General features: G+C 36.2%; 2 protein-coding genes across 3 annotated transcripts in view; both read left to right on the forward strand.

Annotated features, from left to right (window-relative positions):
• The first annotated feature begins 2157 nt into the window (after positions 1-2157).
• Positions 2158-4359, forward strand: LOC117691449 (probable glucosamine 6-phosphate N-acetyltransferase). Of its 2 annotated transcripts, none has more exons than XM_066085667.1 (4): positions 2158-2280; positions 3443-3569; positions 3888-3949; positions 4086-4359. In XM_066085667.1, the coding sequence occupies exons 2-4, from the start codon at positions 3453-3455 to the stop codon at positions 4243-4245; spliced, it is 339 nt and encodes a 112-aa protein (XP_065941739.1). In that variant the 5' UTR covers positions 2158-2280; positions 3443-3452; the 3' UTR covers positions 4246-4359. The 2 variants fall into 2 exon arrangements, with proteins under 2 accessions (XP_065941739.1, XP_065941740.1); XM_066085668.1 differs by having other exon boundaries at positions 3888-3922.
• Positions 4360-24439: 20080 nt separating this feature from the next.
• LOC105346396 (uncharacterized) overlaps positions 24440-27608 on the forward strand; it is a 13909-nt gene continuing 10740 nt past the window's right edge. The window contains exons 1-2 of the mRNA XM_066084994.1: positions 24440-24617; positions 27577-27608. The exon at positions 27577-27608 is cut by the window's right edge and continues 40 nt beyond it. Of these exons, the coding sequence (XP_065941066.1) occupies positions 24554-24617; positions 27577-27608 (96 nt within the window). The 5' untranslated portion in view covers positions 24440-24553. The remainder of the gene's footprint in view (positions 24618-27576) is intronic.

Consider the following 27608-nt stretch of genomic DNA (forward strand, 5'->3'; position numbering starts at 1 on the left):
TCCTCTTCCATGTCCTCTTCTGTTAGAGTAACCCGGTAGTTTTGGCCTCTGTATCTTGGGGAATAGTTTGGTTTCTGTTTTGTCATGGACATCAGCATATCTATTTGTTTCTGTTGGTGTTCTAACATGTTTTGTTGACATTTCACAAGTTCTAACAGATCTTCGCTGAGCGGAGTTTCAGTTGATACTTTGTTGACTTGAACTGATGGTGTATCATCAACCCACTGTAGCATCCTCTGTCTGAATTCAATAAACGGTAAATTAGGGTTTTCAAATGCAAATCGACGCACTTCTCTCTTGATCTGTGAATCCATGATACCATCTATGAATTTATCTGTCACAACTTTGTCCATGGTTTTCATATCACAACCCTCTTTCTTTGCAATCAATGACGCTAATTTCATGAGAGCCAGAGAATATGTTTCTAATGTTTCACCATCGTTCTGTTTTCTCTCGTAAAATTTATGACGAAGTTGAGTTACAGTATCTTGCACTTTATAAGTGTCCTCAATGATTTTAAGAATATCCTCTGGAGTTTTCTTCAGCTCTGCTGGTCTTAGACGAACTTCAGTTTTAGCAGATCCAATGAGGTGGTCATTGATGAATTCAATTTTTCCTTCTGTTGATGGAATACTCAGTATATGTTCTCTCATATCCATTAGCCAATCGTGTACATCCGGATCACTGTCATTTGCAGGTCTTCCTGCAAACTTACTCAGTTTTCGTTCAGATTTGATGTATACTGTAGGCTGTTTCTGCTTAAGTTGACTTTGGGCAAGCTCCATAAGTGTAAACTTCTCTTTCATTTTTCTAAACTCTGCCTCAATTGCAGGATCCATTGCTGATTTCACATACACTATAAACTGTAGTAACGATATGTTCCTCGACGTCACCAAATCTCTATCCTGATTCGATGTCCCAGCTCTTCATACAATGTTGTAAGTTCCTCTCATCAACATCAGTGAAGAAGTCCGGTGAGCCATCATCGAAATCCCACTTCTGACACCATTGTAACAAACGAGTATGGTATATGTATGTACTTCGTTTATTAACTACTAACTTTGCTGATATTATGGTGACGCTCCTACAAAATATAATACACATATAAACTTCACAATCACAATGCATCACAATTAATTCAATTACTATAATAATGACACATATGTTCAATTACAATATATTGTTTTTCTACTTACCTTATATTTAATAAATGATGTCATAAAAAGAAATAACCCTATTACAATATTGAATATGCAATGTTGCAGATTAAAAATATACTCTGACAAAATGTAAATGCCATAATCAATAATTTCTCAAATACACATATACCTACCCTAAATAAGGGTGAAAGGAACTGTATATACTGTATACAACTGTATAATTACATGCACTGGTAGGTAATGTAAAAGTTTTCTCAACTGTCCTCAGCAATGGTCACAAACAAAATGGCTATTGTCCGAAATTTATGATCTCTATGATAATTGAAAATCTAACAAAATCAATTTCTTTATAAAATTACTTTCAAGAAAAAAACTATTTATATCCGTACACTATATGAAAAGTACCTTACATTATCATTATCAAAATAATACTAATTTACATATGTGTTCAAAATGATCAAACCATTTTCCTATGGATTAACTAACAGTATTATGATGTAATTAAAAAAAACACATCTTGTTACATAAGCGACCGTACCCTACTGGATAAGACAGTGGTCATCACCTCCAGCGGCCAGCGTTCAATCCCCAGCGGAACCTCTATTTTTTTATTTGAATTTTTAAACTTATATATAAAATATGTATTAAAAAAATATGATATACAATTCTTCATCTCACAAATATAAATATAGACATTCTACTGTCTGTACATGTGTATGTCCAATACTTCAAATTTTTTGTAGGCAGTCCCATTTTTCAAAGACTTTTGACACCTAGTGTAGTAAATACATTTGTGATGTTTTGTCGAAAAGATCCGAAAACTTTCGTTTCATAAATGTTCGTTGAACACCAATTTCTGTGGATTTTGTTCTATAAAATATACTAGTAAATAAAAAAACAGGTACTCCTTGAATGAATTAACTGGTCCTTGTAATTAATCACTGGTTGGTTTGAACATATTTTATTGTCCTATACGGTATACAGTATGACATACCATGGATTTGAACACAAAATCTAACAACTTGCTACATTCTATGAAATATATTCACAGGATATATGGACCTTCTGCTCTCGGCTCTCGATGTTCGGGATCAAGGAATTACCCAACAAGAATTTGAAGGTTTGACAGCAAATCTTATTATACATTTATTGCATGATTATGAGGGAAATGATTTTTTATGAGGGAATAAATCTTCATATTTCCCGAACGTTCATAAGATACATCAGTTTCTAATCGTTTTTCAATTCTAGTAATAAAAGCACTATAACGTTGTTAATGTTTACCGGTTTCTTTCTATTATAACGGTTTCTGAAATAAAAAGGATTCAAAACGATTGAATAGAATTAATCATTTAATTGCATCGTATGCTCATCCTCGGGATTTTTTATAACCGTTAAATGAAAATTCGAGAGGGTGAATTATGATGAAGAATATGACGATGACAGGGAAATATGAAGTTTTATTGCCCAGGCACGTGATTCTCTAGAACCAATCAGATATCGTGTTATGTAGAATTATTATATTGACGTATAATAAATTTGTTTATGAGACAATGAGTTGATGACCGTTAGCTTTGTTTTCAAATCACTATGTAAAATTTACTATGCTTACATGAAAAAAAGTACCAAATGATGACACGTATCAGAAATATTTTTGTTGATGATAATGATACTATTTCATGTACATAAGCTGCAACAGGAAAATCATTCAATATACCTCTAAATTGTGGGTTATGTTTAACTGAAGTAAAACTTTGATTGATTTAGACTACATGTATATTGAACAAGTCTTTCAAAGTAATTATGGGGCTGACATAAACCAAATATTCAGTGAAAAACCTGTTATTAAAAGAGTTGTCTGTCCTTCATTTGAATTAGGAAAATATCATTTTCTCGGAATATATACGGCAATTGTGAATTTTTTGGCTATTAAAAAAAGTATCTTTTTATTTCCCCATAGACTTCAATATTAACCTCAAACGGTGATACATTTGTTACTTTTTGATAAAATTCCTAAGGTATAAATCTTTATTACTCTAGTAATTGATAAACCCTTTAAAATCATACCAAGATTCTAGTGATCAAGTTACAATCTATTAGAGATGGAATACGTTACTAGTATGAATGGACTACTTAAAGTAAATAGTACAAAATTTTTTGTGATCCCCTCAATTTTATTGATATACAATATACTTATGAAAGTACAACCTTATTATTTCTTTTTATACCAATTCACGCGATGTATTTTTATATAAGATTTCAAAAATCAATTTGAAGGATAGATTCGACAAAATGAAGGCCAGTGGCGGATCCTACATCATTACTGTTATTGAGGACACCTCCACAAAGAAAATCGTGGGAAATGTTGTTTTACACGTGGAGCTGAAGTTTCTACAACCCAGTGTTAAGGTTGACGTCTATATTCATGAATAATGAAAGTAATCAAATTACCGATATTTAAATCGGTAAATATGCAAATTTATCTAAGTTTTTGTATCCAATCAAATGCCGCGTTGCAACCAGGATTAAATTATTATAAAGATAATGGCATTGCGTCTGCCGGTGGGTTTCTGACGATGGCAGAACGAATAAAAAAAAAAGCGACATGGAATTCTATTCCTTAATTTAACCCAATAAGCTTTAATTGCAAAGTTGATTTATGTTTAGATCAAATCTTTTTTCCATGTTAGAAATCTTATGAATGTATTCTTTTTTAATACATTAAAGAGAGGCCGTTTAGAAGATATCGCAGTTTTAGAAAGGTACAGAGGACAGCAGCTAGGAAAACTGTAAAGTCTACCCCTACTCTCTCTCTCTCTCTCTCTCTCTCTCTCTCTCTCTCTCTCTCTCTCTCTCTCTCTCTGCGAAATACTATAATCATGTATTATCACGTAAATTTTAATACCCCACTGTTACTTTTAATAGTTTGATGGATGTGACGACCATTCTGTGTAAAAAAGTTGGCTGCTTTCGGGTTTCATTACACTGTAAAGACAAGTTTGTCCCACTCTACCAGAAGTTTGGGTTCTACATAGACGAGCCAGAGAACATCATGTGGCTGGATAAGAACTACCTCCAATCCTAGAGACCCGTCGTAACCTATCCAAGATCATCCATGGTGTATGAATTTTTATATGCTGTACGGAAAATTATTCATATTTCCTGTAGATCCTCTTTAAAAAATAAAATTTTAACATGATTTATGCTTTGATGAAGTTTATGAAATTATGTCACTTGTCTGGAAGCATCCTTAATTAAGGTAGTTTCAAGTTTGCTAAAATAATGATACCCAAGGGTAGAGTGGGGCAATGTTATGATCTTAAGGGTAGGGTGGACCACATTGAAAGGAGGGGGGGGGGTCCAATTCTTTCATAGGAAATTTTTTTTAGATTATGTTAAAAACTCCAATGTTATAATACTTGGCATTACTTATACTCGAGCATCTTGACATATTGTTAATTCTCAGCTTATGACAATTTTTTGGGCGCCGCCAGAGGCTCAAATTTTGTTGTAGGTTTATATATATATATATATATATATATATATATATATATATATATATATATATATATATATATATATATACATGTGTGTGTGTGTGTGTGTGTGTGTGTGTGTGTGTGTGTGTGTCTTATATGAACAATTGTTTAAGATCTTCTTGAGAACCTCAATACTCAATATGTGTTATGACTATGAAATTATCCTGTTACGAAAAGGATTCAATGTTTAACATAAGAACATCTGGAGAAAATTTTGAAAATCTTTGTATACAGGATCTATTCTACTACATTGTCCAGATATCTCGTATACGACTCCATAAATCTGGTTCCATTATGGCCATGTTGCATCCGTGAGCGATGTGGCCCGTGGACCTCTTATTTTAAGTCAGTTGGTTCAAATTCTTTCAATTCAAACACAGTATTTACAAAAATTATGTAAAATGATCTTGTTAAACATATCTAGCCTATCAATTTGTAAAGTGTAATTTCCCGCATTTGCGCGGGCTACCATCTAGTACTTCTGTTAAAAAAGGTGGGTTAATTTAATGATTTCGGAAATTAACAAATTAACTAAGGCAATGTAAAATGGATGATTTTTATAGCTCCCAAGGACTACGGAAAGAGTAGACTGTATTTACGCCAGCCAAACATTCAATGGAGTACATTCTATGTAATTGTATACACATATTTAAAAAAGTCATGATTTTTATACATACATGTACAACATTGCTATGAAATGCATTTACATATACAAAAAACAAAATGAAAAATTATTTTAACGCTTTAATTATCTAAAAAAAAACATAAAATTAAGGATATCCATATTTTGTGAAAGTTTTGTGAGATCATAATTTTCATTATGTTATGAATGAAAGCTCTAATAAATCATGTTTTTGTACTATAGAACAGTAGATAGGAACATATACAGCACAACCAATAGACAGAGCTGACTCATACAAAACAAAAGAAGTAAGAAATACTCATAAAAGCATTTGGACAGTACTGACCCCCCTGCCCGTCCTCACAAAAAATATTCATGAAACACGTACGCAAGCTAGTAAACGATTTACGTCACTTTAGGAAGGATAAGTGAACGGCGATTGAGCAATTTCTTCTGTTCATATACAGATTCTTTCATATCGCTTGTAATGATTATGCCTGATTACAATAAACGTTGTGATGAATTAGATTTGGGTGGGGGAAATGGAATAACCTGACTACCCTTGGAGTGGACTACTCCAAGGTTATATAAACAGTTGTGCTGTAGAGTCTGGGAGAGTCGTCTGTGAACAGCGGAGTAGAAAGGACAAGATAGAAAGAAAGAAAATAGAAAGAAGAAAGATAGAAGAGTTAAGAGGTATGGTTAAATAGAAACTAGTGGCAAGAAACCCAGGGAATTGTGGTGAGGTGCTTGGTGTAGTAAATCTGAAGAAGATTGAGACACCAAGTACCTCTCTCTCAATAGGAACCGGGTATAGAACCACAGTACTGAAAGCCCACCTCACACATTATCGCCATTTATGATTGATACTGATTTAAACGTTACCCAGTTAGAGAAAAATCATTGTACAAATCATTATTAACTCAGGTAGTGTTAGAGGAAAATTTATTTCATATATTATCCCTGAGAACCCAAGACAAAACACGTTACATTTTGGTGGCAGCCGGTTCGGGGATAAAATATCAGTGATTTCGTTGATTTAATAAATTTAATTTTGTTGTTTTTGAATCAACAAATAGCGTTTTATATTAGGAACTGGATACCGAGTGCATTGTTACCGGGTGCTTTGAACCAAGTGAAGTGTTACCGGGTAGTGTGTACCAGGTTCAAAGAAACCGTGTATCTGAATTTTGAATTTGTGAACGATAAGAATAAAAGAATTAGAAAACTTTTGTGTAGTATTTTTGTGTTAGTGTAGATAATAGAAAATTTAAAATGAATGACAAAGAAGCTGAACTTTGGGCTGATCTTAGCGTAATAGATGCTAGACGTGAGAAGCTAAAATAGACATTGGATAGATTGAGATCTACGCCATATACATCTAATCCTTCTATGATACCAGATTCCGGGGTAGATGTAAGACCAAAATATGATACAAGTATGGAAGATAGATCATCTCAGTATGCTAACACTGCAAGTGCAAATGTTAAATCGGACACAGCGGAGAATTTTGGTTATTCAAAATATCCAAAGTCAGATTTCTCTGTTTATCGAGGGGAAACAAGTCAAGAAACGTACAAAGCGAATGTGATTACTTAAACCCTCGATCAATTGAACAACCAAATTTTTCGGAAACGCTACTCGCAGGTAGTTTTCCACATAGTACACACAGTCTCGGTGCCACATCAACGACAACCAGTGTTACTTGGACATTAAGACATGGTGCATGGAATGATAGACCACATTCAAACCAGGTCTTTAATCGGAGTGTTAACACACAAGGTAACACTAAAAACAATCTTGTAGATAATAATATGGGTAAAACTATCATGAAACCGGCAACATTTGATGGCACTTCCTCATGGATAGACTATAAAGCTCATTTCGAAGCCTGCTGTAGTATTAACTTGTGGAATCCTCGACAGAAGAATGTATACTTGGCAGCATCTTTAAGAGGACAAGCACAGACTGTACTCGGAAACATAAAAACAGGCACAGTTTACACATATGAGGATTTATGTGATGCATTAGAGGCTAGGTATGCACCTGTTAATCAGACCGAGTTGTACCGAGCAATGCTAAGGGAAAAACGCCAAAAAGCGACAGAGACTTTACCAGAGCTAGGGGAAAGCATACGTCGCTTGACTCATCTTGCATACCCTACGGCACCAGGGGATGTAACTGAAATGATTGCCAAAGATCAGTTTATTGATGCGCTGTCGGATTTTGACATGCGACTGCGTATTCAACAGTCCCGTCCTAAATCTCTAAGTGATGCCGTAAGATTAGCAGTCGAAATAGAAGCGTTCTGTAGAGCCGAGCGTCAACGTAGGCACGACGTCGGATTTGCTCGAGGTGCTACAAATGACGCGGTAGATACAAATACGGCTTCTGCACAGAATAGCATTGGTGTGAATGAAGAAATTTTGAAGCTTCGTCAAGAAATTCAACAGTCAATGAGAGATCTGGAAAATAAAATATCAAAATTGTCTGCAAGCAAGGCGCCAGACAAATCAAAGGATACCAATGCAGAGCATGTCGATCGTTTCCATTTTAAATGCCATCACTACGGAAGGCGTGGACATAAAATCAAAGATTGCTTTATTAAGTTAAACCAAGAACAGGCTCAAAAGAAAGCTGCTAAATCTAAACCAGGTGAACATTGTGAAACTCAGTTCAAGAATAAAAGCCATGATACAAAGTCGAATACAGCCACTATAAAGAATGCTACAGTCGGTACAGAATCTGGTTTATTTATCAACGGGCTTGTAGACATGGTTCCTTGCAATTTGTTAGTTGACACCGGTGCAACATTGACAATTCTTGCCGATAGAATATTTGAGAACATGGAAAAGGCTGGTCGTATTCCTTTGGAAACAGTTGCACAAAACATAGTAGGTGCAGATGGAACCCCTTTGGAAGTGAAAGGAAAAGGAAATTTAAAAATCCAACTAGGGGAGTATATGTTTGAATGTACGGCTGTTGTAGCTAACATAAAGGCCGACGGAATTTTAGGTCTTTATTTCCTAAAATCCAGTCATTGTTTAGTTGACATTTCACAAAATAAAATGTATATACAGGGTGTAGAACACGAACTTCAGTTACAAGGCCACATCGGATGTTTTCGTGTTAGTCTGACCGAAACAATTATAATTCCACCTAGAAGTGAGATGATTTGCTATGGAGAGATACTTTCATTTCCTGGAACTACAGTCGAATGTCCTATGATAGTAGAACCGTGTGAAAAGTTTCAAATAGATGGTAAGGCAATGCTGGCTAGAACTCTCGTTAGCTTCGATAAAAGAGTTGCATTGCGGTTGATGAATCTGTCAGGTCAAATTCAAACTATTTATAAGAACACGGTAGTAGGTGTAACATCGCCGGTGACGGATGTATCTGAGTGTGACCAGGTAAAAGTAGTTAACTCTATTGTGGCGGGAAAAGGGGGAGAAAACATCCCAGGACATTTAAATGAACTCTATGTGGAGGCGACAACGGACCTCACAGAAGAGCATAAAGCTAAAGTAGAAGTAATTTTAGTCAGGTATCAAAATTTGTTTTCCAAGTCCAAGGACGATTTTGGAAGAACGTCGTTAATAAAGCACAAAATAAACACAGAAGGTGCAAAACCAACCAAACAACCACCGAGGCGTCTACCACATCATGCAGCAGAATTTGTTGACAAAGAGGTAGAAAATATGATTGAGCGGGGTATAGTAGAAACTTCATCAAGTCCATGGGCTGCCGGGGTAGTATTGGTTGAGGAGAAGGATGGCACTAAAAGATTTTGTGTGGATTATAGATCCCTAAACAGTAAAACTGTCAAAGATGCATACCCCCTGCCAAGAATCGATGATTCACTTGATCGTTTGAGAGGGGCTCACTGGTTCTGTACTTTGGATCTTCATTCAGGTTTTTGGCAGGTGGAAATGGACGAAGCGGACAAAGAGAAAACTGCGTTTGTTACGAGAAATGGTCTGTTTCAATTCTCAGTTATGCCTTTTGGACTTTGTAACAGCCCAGCAACTTTTGAGAGCCTAATGGAGACTGTCCTTGCTGGTTTGCATTTTAAAATATGCTTAGTATATATAGATGACATAATTGTCTTTGGCAAAACATTCGAAGAGACTTTGCAAAATCTCGAATACATGTTTCAAAGACTTCAACAAGCAGGACTGAAGTTGAAACTGTCAAAGTGCACGTTGTTTAAAAAGGAAGTATTATTTCTGGGTTACCGAGTGTCTGGCCTTGGAGTACAAACCGACCCACAGAAAATAGCAGTGATTAAAAATTGGCCAGTACCAATTGATCCTACTGAAGTGCGATCTTTCTTGGGGTTATGCAGTTATTATAGGAGATTTATAGCTGGCTTCTCCCCTATAGCTAAGCCACTGTTTCGGTTGACAGAGAAAGGTAGAGTGTTTAAATGGACCACAGAGTGTAATGAAGCTTTTGAAAAACTAAAATGTCACTTAGTAAGTACACCTATTCTAGCTCATCCTGACTTCTCGTTACCTTTTGTTCTTGATACCGATGCTAGTCAGGTAGGGATTGGAGCAGTCTTATCTCAAGAAATTGATGGTCATATGAGAGTTATCTCCTACGCTAGTAGAACTCTATCAAAGAGCGAACGTAAATATTGTGTTACTCGAAAAGAGCTTTTAGCGGTGGTGTATGCATGTCAACACTTTCGCCACTATCTTTATGGACATAAAGCTATCGTCAGAACGGATCACAGTGCGCTAAAGTGGCTTATGAGTTTTAAAGATCCACAAGGCCAGGTAGCTAGATGGATCGAGTTTCTTGGTACATATGATCTAGATATAAGGCATAGGCCAGGTGCAAAGCACTGTAACGCAGACAGTCTGAGTAGGCATCCCTGTCGTCAGTGTGGATTCACTGAAGAAAGCGAAATAAATAAGGAAGAACCCGAAGTTAACATTATACATGCAATAGAAACAGTCAAAGATGAGCATGATTTATCAATAAGAGAACTTCAGAAGGAAGATTTTGACCTACAAAAGGTAAAAACATGGGTGGCTGACAAAAAGCGGCCGGCATTTACTGAAATAAAAGGTGAGAGCAACACCGTTAAGTCATTATGGTCTCAGTGGAATTCTCTGAATATTGTAAATGATTTACTTTGTAGGAAATGGATAGGAAATAGAAAAGAGATTATGCAGATTTTGGTCCCATTATCGGAAAGAAAAGAAATTCTAAAACGATGTCATGACGCACGAACTTCTGGTCATTTAGGTGTAACCAAAACGTTGGCAAGGGTTCGAGAAAAATTCTACTGGACGGGTTTACAAGGTGATGTAAGGAACTATGTAACAGGGTGTCCACAATGTCGTAAGAGAAAAATACGGTCTGAAGGAAAGAATTACATGCAGGTAGACCAGACTGGGTACCCTTTAGAAAGGGTGGCTACTGACATTATGGGACCGTTGCCCGAAACAGATAATGGTAATAAGTATATATTGGTAATATCAGATTATTTCACCAAGTGGACGGATGCTTAACCACTAAGAAACATTGAAGCACTGACCGTAGCCGAAGTAATAGCAGAGCAGTTCATAACTAAATGGGGTGTGCCAGAAGTTATCCATAGTGATCAGGGCAGGCAGTACGAGAGTAGGTTGTTTAAGGAACTGTGTGACTTGCTTGGTATAAGAAAAACTCGGACCCCTGCTTTTCACCCTAAGTCTGATGGAATGGTTGAGAGATTCAACAAAACATTAGCAAAGATGTTGACTGCCTATGTGTCTGACCACCAGCATGACTGGGATAAACATTTGCCATGTGTCCTCATGGCATACCGCTCTGCTGTTCATGAAACCACAGGTTATACACCAAATATGCTTATGTTCGGACGTGAAGTATCCACTCCACTAGATCTAATGTATGAATTACCAAGCGAAATGAAACCAAGTAAAGTGCATGATTATGTATGGACACTTCGTGAAAGACTAGAAGAAGCGTATAGGTATACACGCCAGATAAGTAAGCAATCAATGCTGAGACAAAAGAAATACCATGATCAAAATGTGGTTGGTAAACAGTTTACTGTTGGTGATGAGGTATTGGTTTTCTTCCCACAGAGGAAAATAGGGAAATCTCCAAAGTTGATGAACTTTTGGTATGGTCCTTACATTATTGAAGAAAAGCACACAAATACTACATACAAAATACGATATAAAGATTCCGAAAAGACACTCATAGTACATGTTGATAGATTACGTCCTTACGGGACTCAGGTCCTAAGTAATGAAATTGAACAGCTTACTGAGAGTAAAAATTATGCGAAAGATGAGAGTCTTAGTGATGACCTGGAAGGTGATGAACTTAAGACAGATTTGCTGGGAAATTCTGAACTTAGTGAATTAGAAATGACATATTCTAATCGCAGACAGCGCAGAAAGCCTAAATGGCATAGTGATTATGAATTTGATTACAATCCTTAACTGAGCATTGTTATTTTTTGTATAAATATATAAATATAAAAAAAATTGAGAAAAGTTAATATTTTTTATTTGTTTATTTGTAGGATAGGATAGCAGTAAAATGCCACTCACAAAAGTGACACCCAGAAAACCAGGGTTTCTGTGTTCAATATGCTTGATTCGACTTCCGTCTAAAGATGAGTGGAGTAAACATTTGTTAGCTTGTGGTTTGGAAGACATGTCCAAAAGGAAGTTTGAATGCGAGTTTTGTGATCAAGCCTTTGGGAAAAAGACAATTTTAACCAGGCACATCAAAAGAGTCCATGGTGACGACCGAGTGAAAACAGGCACCCGAGACCAGGTTCAGTCTACACCAAAGAGTGTTGGAGAAGATGAAGATTGGGATAAAGACCCTGGAGAGTTGATATTTGACGAAGTGGAGGTCAAAAGAACATACCGGAAAAGAACCACCCCAAGATTGCCAGGTGTCAAACGCAAAGCTATAGAAGAAGAGCCAGTATTGTCAGAGGGACAGGGTAAAGAACCTGAGGTAAAAATAGAGATCTGTGAAACGACGTCCGAAGAAGAACCCCTGACAGAGAGTCATTGCTCTTGTTGTAAGGCTGTTGGGAGGGGAAAAGTAGACGTTGGAACGCAGACCAACCTTAAGGTCGAATATCAAAAGAAGAGAAGCCACCAGAAGATTATCAGAGTGATTAGAAAATATCAAGAGAATGGTGAAAAAATTGAGAAATTTGAAGAGGACACGTGGTTTGATAAATTCAAAGGAAAGAAACTTTCGAAAAAACAGTGATTGATTTATGGCGAGACTAGTTGTCTTATTTCAGCCAATAACAGAAAGTTATGTTGGTTTTGTCATTTATATTTGAAAAATAAATATTTTAAATACCTTTAACAAAAAAAAAATTGTTAAAAATAAAAAACAGTAGACATGCGGGACGCATGGTAATAGAGGCGTGGGTAATGTAATGATTGTGCCTTATTACAATAAACGTTGTGATGAATTAGATTTGGGTGGGGGGAATGGAATAACCTGACTACCCTTGGAGTGGACTACTCCAAGGTTATATAAACAGTTGTGCTGTAGAGTCTGGGAGAGTCGTCTGTGAACAGCGGAGCAGAAAGGACAAGATAGAAAGAAAGAAAACAGAAAGAAGAAAGATAGAAGAGTTAAGAGGTAGGGTTAAATAGAAACTAGTGGCAAGAAACCCAGAGAATTGTGGTGAGGTGCTTGGTGTAGTAAATCTGAAGAAGATTGAGACACCAAGTACCTCTCTCTCAATAGGCACCGGGTATAGACACACAGTACTGAAAGCCCACCTCACACATTATCGCCATTTATGATTGATACTGATTTAAACGTTACCCAGTTAGAGAAAAATCATTGTACCAATCATTATTAACTCAGGTAGAGTTAGAGGAAAATTTATTTCATATATTATCCCTGAGAACCCAAGACAAAACACGTTACATTTTGGTGGCAGCCGGTTCGGGGATAAAATATCAGTGATTTCGTTGATTTAATAAATTTAATTTTGTTGTTTTTGAATCAACAAATAGCGTTTTATATTAGGAACTGGATACCGAGTGCATTGTTACCGGGTGCTTTGAACCAAGTGAAGTGTTACCGGGTAGTGTGTACCAGGTTCAAAGAAACCGTGTATCTGAATTTTGAATTTGTGAACGATAAGAATAAAAGAATTAGAAAACTTTTGTGTAGTATTTTTGTGTTAGTGTAGATAATAGAAAATTTAAAATGAATGACAAAGAAGCTGAACTTTGGGCTGATCTTAGCGTAATAGATGCTAGACGTGAGAAGCTAAAATAGACATTGGATAGATTGAGATCTACGCCATATACATCTAATCCTTCTATGATACCAGATTCCGGGGTAGATGTAAGACCAAAATATGATACAAGTATGGAAGATAGATCATCTCAGTATGCTAACACTGCAAGTGCAAATGTTAAATCGGACACAGCGGAGAATTTTGGTTATTCAAAATATCCAAAGTCAGATTTCTCTGTTTATCGAGGGGAAACAAGTCAAGAAACGTACAAAGCGAATGTGATTACTTAAACCCTCGATCAATTGAACAACCAAATTTTTCGGAAACGCTACTCGCAGGTAGTTTTCCACATAGTACACACAGTCTCGGTGCCACATCAACGACAACCAGTGTTACTTGGACATTAAGACATGGTGCATGGAATGATAGACCACATTCAAACCAGGTCTTTAATCGGAGTGTTAACACACAAGGTAACACTAAAAACAATCTTGTAGATAATAATATGGGTAAAACTATCATGAAACCGGCAACATTTGATGGCACTTCCTCATGGATAGACTATAAAGCTCATTTCGAAGCCTGCTGTAGTATTAACTTGTGGAATCCTCGACAGAAGAATGTATACTTGGCAGCATCTTTAAGAGGACAAGCACAGACTGTACTCGGAAACATAAAAACAGGCACAGTTTACACATATGAGGATTTATGTGATGCATTAGAGGCTAGGTATGCACCTGTTAATCAGACCGAGTTGTACCGAGCAATGCTAAGGGAAAAACGCCAAAAAGCGACAGAGACTTTACCAGAGCTAGGGGAAAGCATACGTCGCTTGACTCATCTTGCATACCCTACGGCACCAGGGGATGTAACTGAAATGATTGCCAAAGATCAGTTTATTGATGCGCTGTCGGATTTTGACATGCGACTGCGTATTCAACAGTCCCGTCCTAAATCTCTAAGTGATGCCGTAAGATTAGCAGTCGAAATAGAAGCGTTCTGTAGAGCCGAGCGTCAACGTAGGCACGACGTCGGATTTGCTCGAGGTGCTACAAATGACGCGGTAGATACAAATACGGCTTCTGCACAGAATAGCATTGGTGTGAATGAAGAAATTTTGAAGCTTCGTCAAGAAATTCAACAGTCAATGAGAGATCTGGAAAATAAAATATCAAAATTGTCTGCAAGCAAGGCGCCAGACAAATCAAAGGATACCAATGCAGAGCATGTCGATCGTTTCCATTTTAAATGCCATCACTACGGAAGGCGTGGACATAAAATCAAAGATTGCTTTATTAAGTTAAACCAAGAACAGGCTCAAAAGAAAGCTGCTAAATCTAAACCAGGTGAACATTGTGAAACTCAGTTCAAGAATAAAAGCCATGATACAAAGTCGAATACAGCCACTATAAAGAATGCTACAGTCGGTACAGAATCTGGTTTATTTATCAACGGGCTTGTAGACATGGTTCCTTGCAATTTGTTAGTTGACACCGGTGCAACATTGACAATTCTTGCCGATAGAATATTTGAGAACATGGAAAAGGCTGGTCGTATTCCTTTGGAAACAGTTGCACAAAACATAGTAGGTGCAGATGGAACCCCTTTGGAAGTGAAAGGAAAAGGAAATTTAAAAATCCAACTAGGGGAGTATATGTTTGAATGTACGGCTGTTGTAGCTAACATAAAGGCCGACGGAATTTTAGGTCTTTATTTCCTAAAATCCAGTCATTGTTTAGTTGACATTTCACAAAATAAAATGTATATACAGGGTGTAGAACACGAACTTCAGTTACAAGGCCACATCGGATGTTTTCGTGTTAGTCTGACCGAAACAATTATAATTCCACCTAGAAGTGAGATGATTTGCTATGGAGAGATACTTTCATTTCCTGGAACTACAGTCGAATGTCCTATGATAGTAGAACCGTGTGAAAAGTTTCAAATAGATGGTAAGGCAATGCTGGCTAGAACTCTCGTTAGCTTCGATAAAAGAGTTGCATTGCGGTTGATGAATCTGTCAGGTCAAATTCAAACTATTTATAAGAACACGGTAGTAGGTGTAACATCGCCGGTGACGGATGTATCTGAGTGTGACCAGGTAAAAGTAGTTAACTCTATTGTGGCGGGAAAAGGGGGAGAAAACATCCCAGGACATTTAAATGAACTCTATGTGGAGGCGACAACGGACCTCACAGAAGAGCATAAAGCTAAAGTAGAAGTAATTTTAGTCAGGTATCAAAATTTGTTTTCCAAGTCCAAGGACGATTTTGGAAGAACGTCGTTAATAAAGCACAAAATAAACACAGAAGGTGCAAAACCAACCAAACAACCACCGAGGCGTCTACCACATCATGCAGCAGAATTTGTTGACAAAGAGGTAGAAAATATGATTGAGCGGGGTATAGTAGAAACTTCATCAAGTCCATGGGCTGCCGGGGTAGTATTGGTTGAGGAGAAGGATGGCACTAAAAGATTTTGTGTGGATTATAGATCCCTAAACAGTAAAACTGTCAAAGATGCATACCCCCTGCCAAGAATCGATGATTCACTTGATCGTTTGAGAGGGGCTCACTGGTTCTGTACTTTGGATCTTCATTCAGGTTTTTGGCAGGTGGAAATGGACGAAGCGGACAAAGAGAAAACTGCGTTTGTTACGAGAAATGGTCTGTTTCAATTCTCAGTTATGCCTTTTGGACTTTGTAACAGCCCAGCAACTTTTGAGAGCCTAATGGAGACTGTCCTTGCTGGTTTGCATTTTAAAATATGCTTAGTATATATAGATGACATAATTGTCTTTGGCAAAACATTCGAAGAGACTTTGCAAAATCTCGAATACATGTTTCAAAGACTTCAACAAGCAGGACTGAAGTTGAAACTGTCAAAGTGCACGTTGTTTAAAAAGGAAGTATTATTTCTGGGTTACCGAGTGTCTGGCCTTGGAGTACAAACCGACCCACAGAAAATAGCAGTGATTAAAAATTGGCCAGTACCAATTGATCCTACTGAAGTGCGATCTTTCTTGGGGTTATGCAGTTATTATAGGAGATTTATAGCTGGCTTCTCCCCTATAGCTAAGCCACTGTTTCGGTTGACAGAGAAAGGTAGAGTGTTTAAATGGACCACAGAGTGTAATGAAGCTTTTGAAAAACTAAAATGTCACTTAGTAAGTACACCTATTCTAGCTCATCCTGACTTCTCGTTACCTTTTGTTCTTGATACCGATGCTAGTCAGGTAGGGATTGGAGCAGTCTTATCTCAAGAAATTGATGGTCATATGAGAGTTATCTCCTACGCTAGTAGAACTCTATCAAAGAGCGAACGTAAATATTGTGTTACTCGAAAAGAGCTTTTAGCGGTGGTGTATGCATGTCAACACTTTCGCCACTATCTTTATGGACATAAAGCTATCGTCAGAACGGATCACAGTGCGCTAAAGTGGCTTATGAGTTTTAAAGATCCACAAGGCCAGGTAGCTAGATGGATCGAGTTTCTTGGTACATATGATCTAGATATAAGGCATAGGCCAGGTGCAAAGCACTGTAACGCAGACAGTCTGAGTAGGCATCCCTGTCGTCAGTGTGGATTCACTGAAGAAAGCGAAATAAATAAGGAAGAACCCGAAGTTAACATTATACATGCAATAGAAACAGTCAAAGATGAGCATGATTTATCAATAAGAGAACTTCAGAAGGAAGATTTTGACCTACAAAAGGTAAAAACATGGGTGGCTGACAAAAAGCGGCCGGCATTTACTGAAATAAAAGGTGAGAGCAACACCGTTAAGTCATTATGGTCTCAGTGGAATTCTCTGAATATTGTAAATGATTTACTTTGTAGGAAATGGATAGGAAATAGAAAAGAGATTATGCAGATTTTGGTCCCATTATCGGAAAGAAAAGAAATTCTAAAACGATGTCATGACGCACGAACTTCTGGTCATTTAGGTGTAACCAAAACGTTGGCAAGGGTTCGAGAAAAATTCTACTGGACGGGTTTACAAGGTGATGTAAGGAACTATGTAACAGGGTGTCCACAATGTCGTAAGAGAAAAATACGGTCTGAAGGAAAGAATTACATGCAGGTAGACCAGACTGGGTACCCTTTAGAAAGGGTGGCTACTGACATTATGGGACCGTTGCCCGAAACAGATAATGGTAATAAGTATATATTGGTAATATCAGATTATTTCACCAAGTGGACGGATGCTTAACCACTAAGAAACATTGAAGCACTGACCGTAGCCGAAGTAATAGCAGAGCAGTTCATAACTAAATGGGGTGTGCCAGAAGTTATCCATAGTGATCAGGGCAGGCAGTACGAGAGTAGGTTGTTTAAGGAACTGTGTGACTTGCTTGGTATAAGAAAAACTCGGACCCCTGCTTTTCACCCTAAGTCTGATGGAATGGTTGAGAGATTCAACAAAACATTAGCAAAGATGTTGACTGCCTATGTGTCTGACCACCAGCATGACTGGGATAAACATTTGCCATGTGTCCTCATGGCATACCGCTCTGCTGTTCATGAAACCACAGGTTATACACCAAATATGCTTATGTTCGGACGTGAAGTATCCACTCCACTAGATCTAATGTATGAATTACCAAGCGAAATGAAACCAAGTAAAGTGCATGATTATGTATGGACACTTCGTGAAAGACTAGAAGAAGCGTATAGGTATACACGCCAGATAAGTAAGCAATCAATGCTGAGACAAAAGAAATACCATGATCAAAATGTGGTTGGTAAACAGTTTACTGTTGGTGATGAGGTATTGGTTTTCTTCCCACAGAGGAAAATAGGGAAATCTCCAAAGTTGATGAACTTTTGGTATGGTCCTTACATTATTGAAGAAAAGCACACAAATACTACATACAAAATACGATATAAAGATTCCGAAAAGACACTCATAGTACATGTTGATAGATTACGTCCTTACGGGACTCAGGTCCTAAGTAATGAAATTGAACAGCTTACTGAGAGTAAAAATTATGCGAAAGATGAGAGTCTTAGTGATGACCTGGAAGGTGATGAACTTAAGACAGATTTGCTGGGAAATTCTGAACTTAGTGAATTAGAAATGACATATTCTAATCGCAGACAGCGCAGAAAGCCTAAATGGCATAGTGATTATGAATTTGATTACAATCCTTAACTGAGCATTGTTATTTTTTGTATAAATATATAAATATAAAAAAAATTGAGAAAAGTTAATATTTTTTATTTGTTTATTTGTAGGATAGGATAGCAGTAAAATGCCACTCACAAAAGTGACACCCAGAAAACCAGGGTTTCTGTGTTCAATATGCTTGATTCGACTTCCGTCTAAAGATGAGTGGAGTAAACATTTGTTAGCTTGTGGTTTGGAAGACATGTCCAAAAGGAAGTTTGAATGCGAGTTTTGTGATCAAGCCTTTGGGAAAAAGACAATTTTAACCAGGCACATCAAAAGAGTCCATGGTGACGACCGAGTGAAAACAGGCACCCGAGACCAGGTTCAGTCTACACCAAAGAGTGTTGGAGAAGATGAAGATTGGGATAAAGACCCTGGAGAGTTGATATTTGACGAAGTGGAGGTCAAAAGAACATACCGGAAAAGAACCACCCCAAGATTGCCAGGTGTCAAACGCAAAGCTATAGAAGAAGAGCCAGTATTGTCAGAGGGACAGGGTAAAGAACCTGAGGTAAAAATAGAGATCTGTGAAACGACGTCCGAAGAAGAACCCCTGACAGAGAGTCATTGCTCTTGTTGTAAGGCTGTTGGGAGGGGAAAAGTAGACGTTGGAACGCAGACCAACCTTAAGGTCGAATATCAAAAGAAGAGAAGCCACCAGAAGATTATCAGAGTGATTAGAAAATATCAAGAGAATGGTGAAAAAATTGAGAAATTTGAAGAGGACACGTGGTTTGATAAATTCAAAGGAAAGAAACTTTCGAAAAAACAGTGATTGATTTATGGCGAGACTAGTTGTCTTATTTCAGCCAATAACAGAAAGTTATGTTGGTTTTGTCATTTATATTTGAAAAATAAATATTTTAAATACCTTTAACAAAAAAAAAATTGTTAAAAATAAAAAACAGTAGACATGCGGGACGCATGGTAATAGAGGCGTGGGTAATGTAATGATTGTGCCTTATTACAATAAACGTTGTGATGAATTAGATTTGGGTGGGGGGAATGGAATAACCTGACTACCCTTGGAGTGGACTACTCCAAGGTTATATAAACAGTTGTGCTGTAGAGTCTGGGAGAGTCGTCTGTGAACAGCGGAGCAGAAAGGACAAGATAGAAAGAAAGAAAACAGAAAGAAGAAAGATAGAAGAGTTAAGAGGTAGGGTTAAATAGAAACTAGTGGCAAGAAACCCAGAGAATTGTGGTGAGGTGCTTGGTGTAGTAAATCTGAAGAAGATTGAGACACCAAGTACCTCTCTCTCAATAGGCACCGGGTATAGACACACAGTACTGAAAGCCCACCTCACACATTATCGCCATTTATGATTGATACTGATTTAAACGTTACCCAGTTAGAGAAAAATCATTGTACCAATCATTATTAACTCAGGTAGAGTTAGAGGAAAATTTATTTCATATATTATCCCTGAGAACCCAAGACAAAACACGTTACACGCTTATTCTGCCAACATCACGTCAATCAGTGTTTAGCCATCGTTGTGAGTAATACGATTTGTGATCAAATAATGTGTAGTACAGAGTGATCTTCAGAAATCTTTGTCTGCAATATGTAAAGAGTACATATTTTTGGCAAAACGCCAAAAAAAAAAATCAGTCATATATCAGGATCGGTTCACTTGCTCTAACCTTCACGAGCATCTTTGACTTACTTTTGATAAAAGTACGACAATATCGACGAGTGTCACTTTGAATTATTATACTTTCATGTTAAATACTGAAATCTGATTGGTTTAGACGCAGTTGATAATTCGTTCTATTACCCTCAGCATTAGCAACACACTTGGCAACGGGTAACACAACAAATTGTTACATGCGCGTAAATTATGCGCGTACAGTTCGCCGTAGAATTCACGTCATTTCTATATAAAAGCAGTAAAAATATTCTCTAACATTAAGATATTCAGTATAATAAAATAAATAGTGCCTGTTTGGGAGGATAACAGTTGAAATTGACACCCCTCGAAAACCATTGTCAACCTCTGCTTCGCGTCGGTTGACAATAGTTTCCTTGGGGTGTCAATTTCAACTGTTACCCTCCCAAACAGGCACTATTTATACAATGGCATCAACACAAGAGATGGGAACGGATGGGTGGTAGAATGCAAGATTGAGTGGATAACCAACTCCCCCCCCCCAAACCATATGAGTAAAACTTTCGCATTAATAGGACAACGTATGGCTATTCATTTTACATTTTTGACCTGTGCCTTTTTTATCATCACTATTGTATGATTTTCTTTTAATTTTACAGAAAATAAACCATCAAAACAAGAATAAAGTTAATTCAAATTAAGTTTTGATCGATAAACAAAATTTATGTTTTATAAAAAATTATGTAAAATGATCTTGTTTAACATATCTAGCCTATCAATTTGTAAAGTGTAATTTCCCGCATTTGCGCGGGCTACCATCTAGTACTTCTGTTAAAAAAGGTGGGGTTTATTTAATGATTTCAGAAATTAACACATTAACTAGGCAATGTAAAATGGATGATGTTTTATAGCTCCCAAGGACTTCGGAAATAGTAGACTTTATTTACGCCAGCCAAACATTCAGTGGAGTACATTCTATATAATTGTAAACACATATTTAAAAAACGTCATGATTTTTATACATACATGTACAACATTGCTATGAAATGCATTTACATATACAAAAAAAAAAATTAGTTTAACGCTATAATTATCTAAAAAAGACATAAAATTAAGGATATCCATATTTTGTGAAAGTTTTGTGAGATAATTTTCATTATGTTTTGAATGAAAGCTCTAATAAATCATGTTTTTGTACTATAGAACAGTAGATAGGAACATATACAGCACAACCAATAGACAGAACTGACTCTTACCAAAAAAAAAAAGAAAAAATACTCATTAAAACATTTGGACAGTACTGACCCCCCCCTGCCCGTCCTCACAAAAAATATTCATGAAACACGTACGCAAGCTAGTAAACGATTTAGGACATTTTTCATCAGATGTTTTGCTGTTGGAGGGATATTGTTCTTTTGACACATGTTAATACCAGAAAGTCAGTATTGTTATTGCTTGATGGGGTGGAGGGATTTAGGATTTGTTCCTCTCTTCCGGGGAGTGGGGGGTGGGGGTGGGTGGGTATTGTTTGGTTCTTATTAAAGGAATTGATGTTTGAGTTATTATCTAATTGACTAAATAGATTAAAATTTTAGGAAAGACGTTCACTTGTTGGTGACGACAATGGATGGTTGCCGGTTTTGTCGTGTTGTTTACCACGGGCCGTTACCGGTCCCATGTTACATCCGGTCCTTTGTTACTAAACATAAGTTTACGTCAGAGTTTTTATTTGCGATTTCAAATGAATATCTTAACATGTAGGTTTCACATCAGAATTCTAATGGATTGCAATAACTGTGCAAAAAATAATGTCTGTATCTGTTTCAAGAGGAAAAGTGTTAAATCGTCACGGATGATGCGTACTGTCTTCCAGTGTTCCAATCACCGACTTCCTTTCAATGTTCAACAACTTTATTATCAAAAATGGTTTAATGCATGTATATTGAACGACATATATGTTAGTTTGATTTAATAAGAAAAAACTTCATGCATCTACTCTATTCAGTGTTCAAAATTTACATACATTTTTTTAAAGATAAATCATCAGCTGTTGATATTTCCAACAATTTATCTTTGGTGAAATTTATTCAAATGTCAATCAAACAGAACTTTGTATCGTAGATATATATTATGGGTAAATTATTGTTGATGTAAATTTAGAGTCTAGAAAAGCCCTACCCTACTCTCAACCCCATCTTTGCTAGCCAAGGGTTTTCGGTCCACTCCGCTTCCCATAATGGGGCGTGGAGCGAAGTGGACCGAAAACCCTTGGCTAGCGAAGATGTTCCAGCGCGTTCGGCGATTTTTAATATCTCTTCGCTGCTTCTATACCTACAATACAAACACATGGTACAGGTGTATCTTCTTGCCATTTAGGGTAATCTACGATCTACACGCTTCACTAAATTAATATTTACTAACTTAATGATATAGTCATTAAAATTAAAAGCAAATCGAACATTTAATCGAGCAATAATTAATATGATTGAAAAAAGGAAAAGATAAAAAGGTTGGAGTTATGTTCCATTAGGGAACTTTTTCACATTTAATTACATGGTCCAAAGTGTTTCTAAATCCCTTGCTCTTTATTTGCAAGTAATCGAATTCCATTTAATATCTTGGTATATTATGATGACGTTTAATTGCACAGCTACAGATCTAGAATTACTGGATTGGAGTCTTACAATTACGACCCACATATATAAATGTGTATTGAAATACATAACCGTAAAATTTCACGCACGCGCTATCACGTTGAATGTAAAATGAAAATGCTCTTGAGTAGCAGAAGGTATTTTCAATTAACCCGAAGGCCCGATTCTGATTGTATTTTATCGTTTCCAATGATATCAAATAATCGAAATCCACTGGGTTTCGGATTAAATTGAGAATACCCGATAATGCATCTTTTTTCATCAAATCATTAGTTTGAATGATCAGGCAGGGGTTTTAATAGGGACTCTTCCAGTTTTGCAATTTTTTAAAAAGAAATAAGTCAGGCCTTTCTATTCTTCCTAAGGTAAACATTTTCCATTATTCAAAAAAAAAATTGTTTGCTTTCAGCTTTTCGCTCACTGTTGAGTTTTGGAAGGATAAGTGAACGGCGATTGAGCAATTTCTTCTGTTCATATACAGATTCTTTCATATCGCTTATTCTGCCAACATCACGTCAATAAATGTTTAGTCATCGTTGTGTAACACAATTTCTAATCAAATAATGTGGAGTCCAGAGTGATGTCTGCAATGAATAAAGAGTACATAGAATTGAATTATGACTGGAAATAATATAACTAGTTTTGACCGCTTGTATAAGAGTTATTTTTGGTAAAACGCCAAAAAAAAAAATCAGGCATACACCACGATAGGTTCACGTGCTCTAAGCTTCATGAGCATCTTTGACTTACTTTCGATAAAAGTACGACAATCTCGACTAACGTTATTTTGAAATGGCATCAACACAAGAGGTGGGGACGGATGGGTGGTAGAATGCATGATTGAGTGGGTTACCCCCCCCCCCCCCCATGCAACCATACGAGTTAAACTTTCGCATTATCAGGATAACGTATGGCTATTCATTTTACATTTTTGACCTGGTCCTTTTTTATCATCACTATTGTATGATTTTTTTTTAATTTTACAGAAAAAAAAACTATCAAAACAAGAATAAAGTTAATGTAAATTAAGTTTTGATCGATAAACAAAATTTATGATTTATAAAAAGTTGCGTCTTCATCGTGATCGTATACTGCGAAATTGTCATACCATATCTAATTTGATTCCGCGCACCCACAGGAAAAGTAGCTGTGTTAAAACTAATGAATACTGTTTGTCGTCTGTATTGAATTCACTTGAATTTGAACTTTTGGTCTCATAAAGGTGAAAAGCTCAAAGAAAATTCAGACAAACTTCAGTTATGGTCTTAAGAACTATCATTTATTCATTTTGTGAAAGCGTAGAGAATAAAAATAGCGGGTGAATAATCGGGTAATTTTGTGGTATGGATAGGCAATTTCTTTTTATGAACCGTTAGTTGGGAGTATTTAAATACATTATAGATAGATTTGATCAAGTGTATAGTGCATTCATTAGATTTAAATACGCATGTACTGTATTACGAGTGAAATCTCGATCATTTTTGACAAAAGATGTCTAAAGTAGATGTTTGGTTTTTAAAACGGTGAAACTTGTGAAAATGAATTTCTCACTATATTGGTTTACATCGCTCTATTTTTCATTTTGGAACGTCAGGACTATCGGTAAGCCTCATAAATGTCTCTTAATTTATCTGAGTATATTTTCATGATGAAAATTATGGACTTTGATCTACTTTTGATGTACAGAACTTTGTGAAATCTGTGTTAATTCTTGAATAAAATATACCAGAATATTTTAAAGTAAAATGATTTGTACCGCTATACATATGAAAATGATACAATATTGAATATTAGGACAACTAGTAAAACAAATTTCACAATGTCTAGTAAATCAAATGTGGAAAATAAGGGAGGCTGTATATTATATGACGTCAGTATACCATGTGAAACAATGACGTTAGACACGTTACAATTTTATCTATAAAGAAAGAATTTAAGAAATAAATTTGATAATTTTCCTTTTGATCGACATATCAAACGAAAAATTGACCGGAAAACTTCATTAATGCGCGTAGCTCATTGATGAAAAAGTTTTCCGGTCAAGTTTTCTTTGAAACGTCGATCAAAAGAAAAAATATATAATTCATTTTCATTTCTTCCGATTAAATACATCTTCGCTAGCCAAGGGTTTTCGGGGAGCGGAGTGGATCAAAAACCCTTGACTCGCAAAAATGGATTAAATACGATATAACGTAACTTGGGTCAGTTTACGCTTAGCAAACCGCGAAGCGTTTTATAAAAATGCGTACACTGTCCCAAGTTATGTTATGCTTATATAACATAGGTAGAATAAGATTTATTCCTTGTTATTTAATTTTCTACAACTAACAACTCTTAAAATAAGGACTCTCATTTCAAAGGCAGACTTTAGTTTTCATTGCGCATGTTCGCGATTTTATTGTAGTACAATACAGTGTATTTTTACCTCTTATGAAAAGTTTTAATGGATTAATACGTTTTGCCCGTATATTGTGACGTAGGCAAGTAATGTTTATTCGTGATAAATGAATTTGTCAAGCTAATTAAACGAGGTGTGAATATTTTTCAAAATAGTATATTCTACTTCTTTGTAGCCTTTAACACAACCCAAAGAGACATTAAAAAGAATACATCTAATTCACCCAGTTTGATAAAGTAAGATTCGATAAACCAATATTAATTTTGTGAATTAATTCCTTCGTTTTGCGGGAAAACGAAAGAAATAATCATTTCTATTTGATTCGTGCAACAAGTTTTCTTCCATTGTTATTTCTATGTCCCTGAAGATTTTGTGAGTAGTCTCTGTGTTTTGTTTTAGAAAACTTTCAAAAGACCAATGCTTTAACAAATTTACTATTTAAAGATCATAGATCATACCACCGGCGGATTGATAATCAGATTTGATGATTGTTTACGAACGCTTTTGTTATAGGTTCAAGTGTTCGTGAATGCTTTTCTTTGATTTCCTGTGAAAGGCCGCCCGAACTTACTTCTACCTTTGCCGTCACCTTAAAAATGAAATAAAAACCAATTTAATTTTAAAACAAATTATTTCTATTCATTAACATCTATACCTGTATAGTTTGTTATCAAATCAAGTCACACGTAGGATACCTCTAAAATGTAATTTCCTGACAGGTATAAAGACGATTTCAAAAATTGTCCGATATATATATATATATATATATATATATATATATATATATATATATATATATATATAGAGTTCAAAACTAACTAGGGAAAACCTTGAAAATCAACTTTAAAGTTGGAATTTCCAAGATTAAAGATTGGATCTTAAAGATATAAAACCACAACGTGGCACTAAATTATATACGCTTCCGTACAATACAAGTAAAATGCGTACTGTGGTGGCATATCTCTGCCCCTTATGTGCAAGTTATTTTCCATTAAATATGTCTACATGCAAGTTAAATATGGTGACATGCAAGATACATTGTAGTTATGTCGACATGCAACATAACTATGTTTACAGGCGAGAAAATTGCAATCAAATAAGAATTATAAAAAATCTCAAAAAATATCAAATATATCTCTCACATGTGACATCCAAGATGCTAGATGCTATTTATTTATGTCGACATGCAACTTATTTATGTTAACATGCAAGATAAACATGCTGACATGCAACTTATTTATGTCAACATGCAACTTGATATTGTCCACATGCTACTTATTTATGTCGACATGCAACTTAGTTATGTTCACAATTATGTCATTTAAACAATGAAATGCTTTCTTTGGTGATTCATTCGGGATATGAAGGTAGCGTCTTTGCAGAAAAAATACATAACCCGCGTTAGCGGACTATGTAAATTTTTTCTGCAATTATATTCTCCCTCACTACGTTCTTCCGAATATAAAATAATAAAGTGCTAAATGAATAAAACCAACAAGTACTACATAGGTACGCTGCTCGCTAGCGTTATTTTATTTATACACAAAAACAGATATAAAACAACCATCTGTCAGCCAAAAATCAACACTTTCCATATAATCTGCAGCCATTTTAACTACTACTACTAGCGAGCGAGCTTAGAGTGCCACGCCACCGCATGGTCCTACTATTTATATTACCTGACCACGTGACCCGAAACCCCTGCGAGTACGTATGAAAACCCATCACGCACATAATTTTAATGATCGCTACCTTCATAACCCGCATGAATCATCAAAGAAAGCATTTTATTGTTTAATTATATTAACATCTTTCTTTAACTAATTAATAAACTGATTATGAAAAGTTAGTAAAATTCACTAAATTACTGTTAATGTACATAAGTACGTTAGCTAAAAGAAACAGCCAAATCGGCTCCTGTGAGACTTTGAGTCTGATATCATCATGAATATTTCGTGGAGTCCGTGATTTTTATAGGTCGCTGTAGGTTTCGTCCAATCAATTAACAGGGCGTGTCGACCAATCGATAAATGGGGCGTGTGGATTTCAGTCTGGCTGTTTCTATACAGCTATGAATTAACTTAAAGTTTTCGTAAGAAATAGAGGAAATAATACTTGGTAGATGTAAATATATATCTATGAGTGTTTACATGACTATTGTAGTCGGACAATGTGCAGCTGGTACTGAAATAGGA

This window comes from Magallana gigas, chromosome 5, assembly GCF_963853765.1.
Source record: "Magallana gigas chromosome 5, xbMagGiga1.1, whole genome shotgun sequence".
NCBI classification, from domain to species: domain Eukaryota; kingdom Metazoa; phylum Mollusca; class Bivalvia; order Ostreida; family Ostreidae; genus Magallana; species Magallana gigas.

What these genes read in the sequence shown, in the direction of transcription:
- LOC117691449 (XM_066085667.1), top strand. Translation starts at nt 3,453, where the DNA reads ATGAAGGCCAGTGGCGGATCCTACATCATTACTGTTATTGAGGACACC. An exon ending in TTCTACAACCCAGTGTTAAG is followed by an intron (nt 3,570 to 3,887) that starts GTTGACGTCTAT and finishes AATACATTAAAG; the next exon opens with AGAGGCCGTTTAGAAGATAT. An exon ending in GGACAGCAGCTAGGAAAACT is followed by an intron (nt 3,950 to 4,085) that starts GTAAAGTCTACC and finishes TACTTTTAATAG; the next exon opens with TTTGATGGATGTGACGACCA.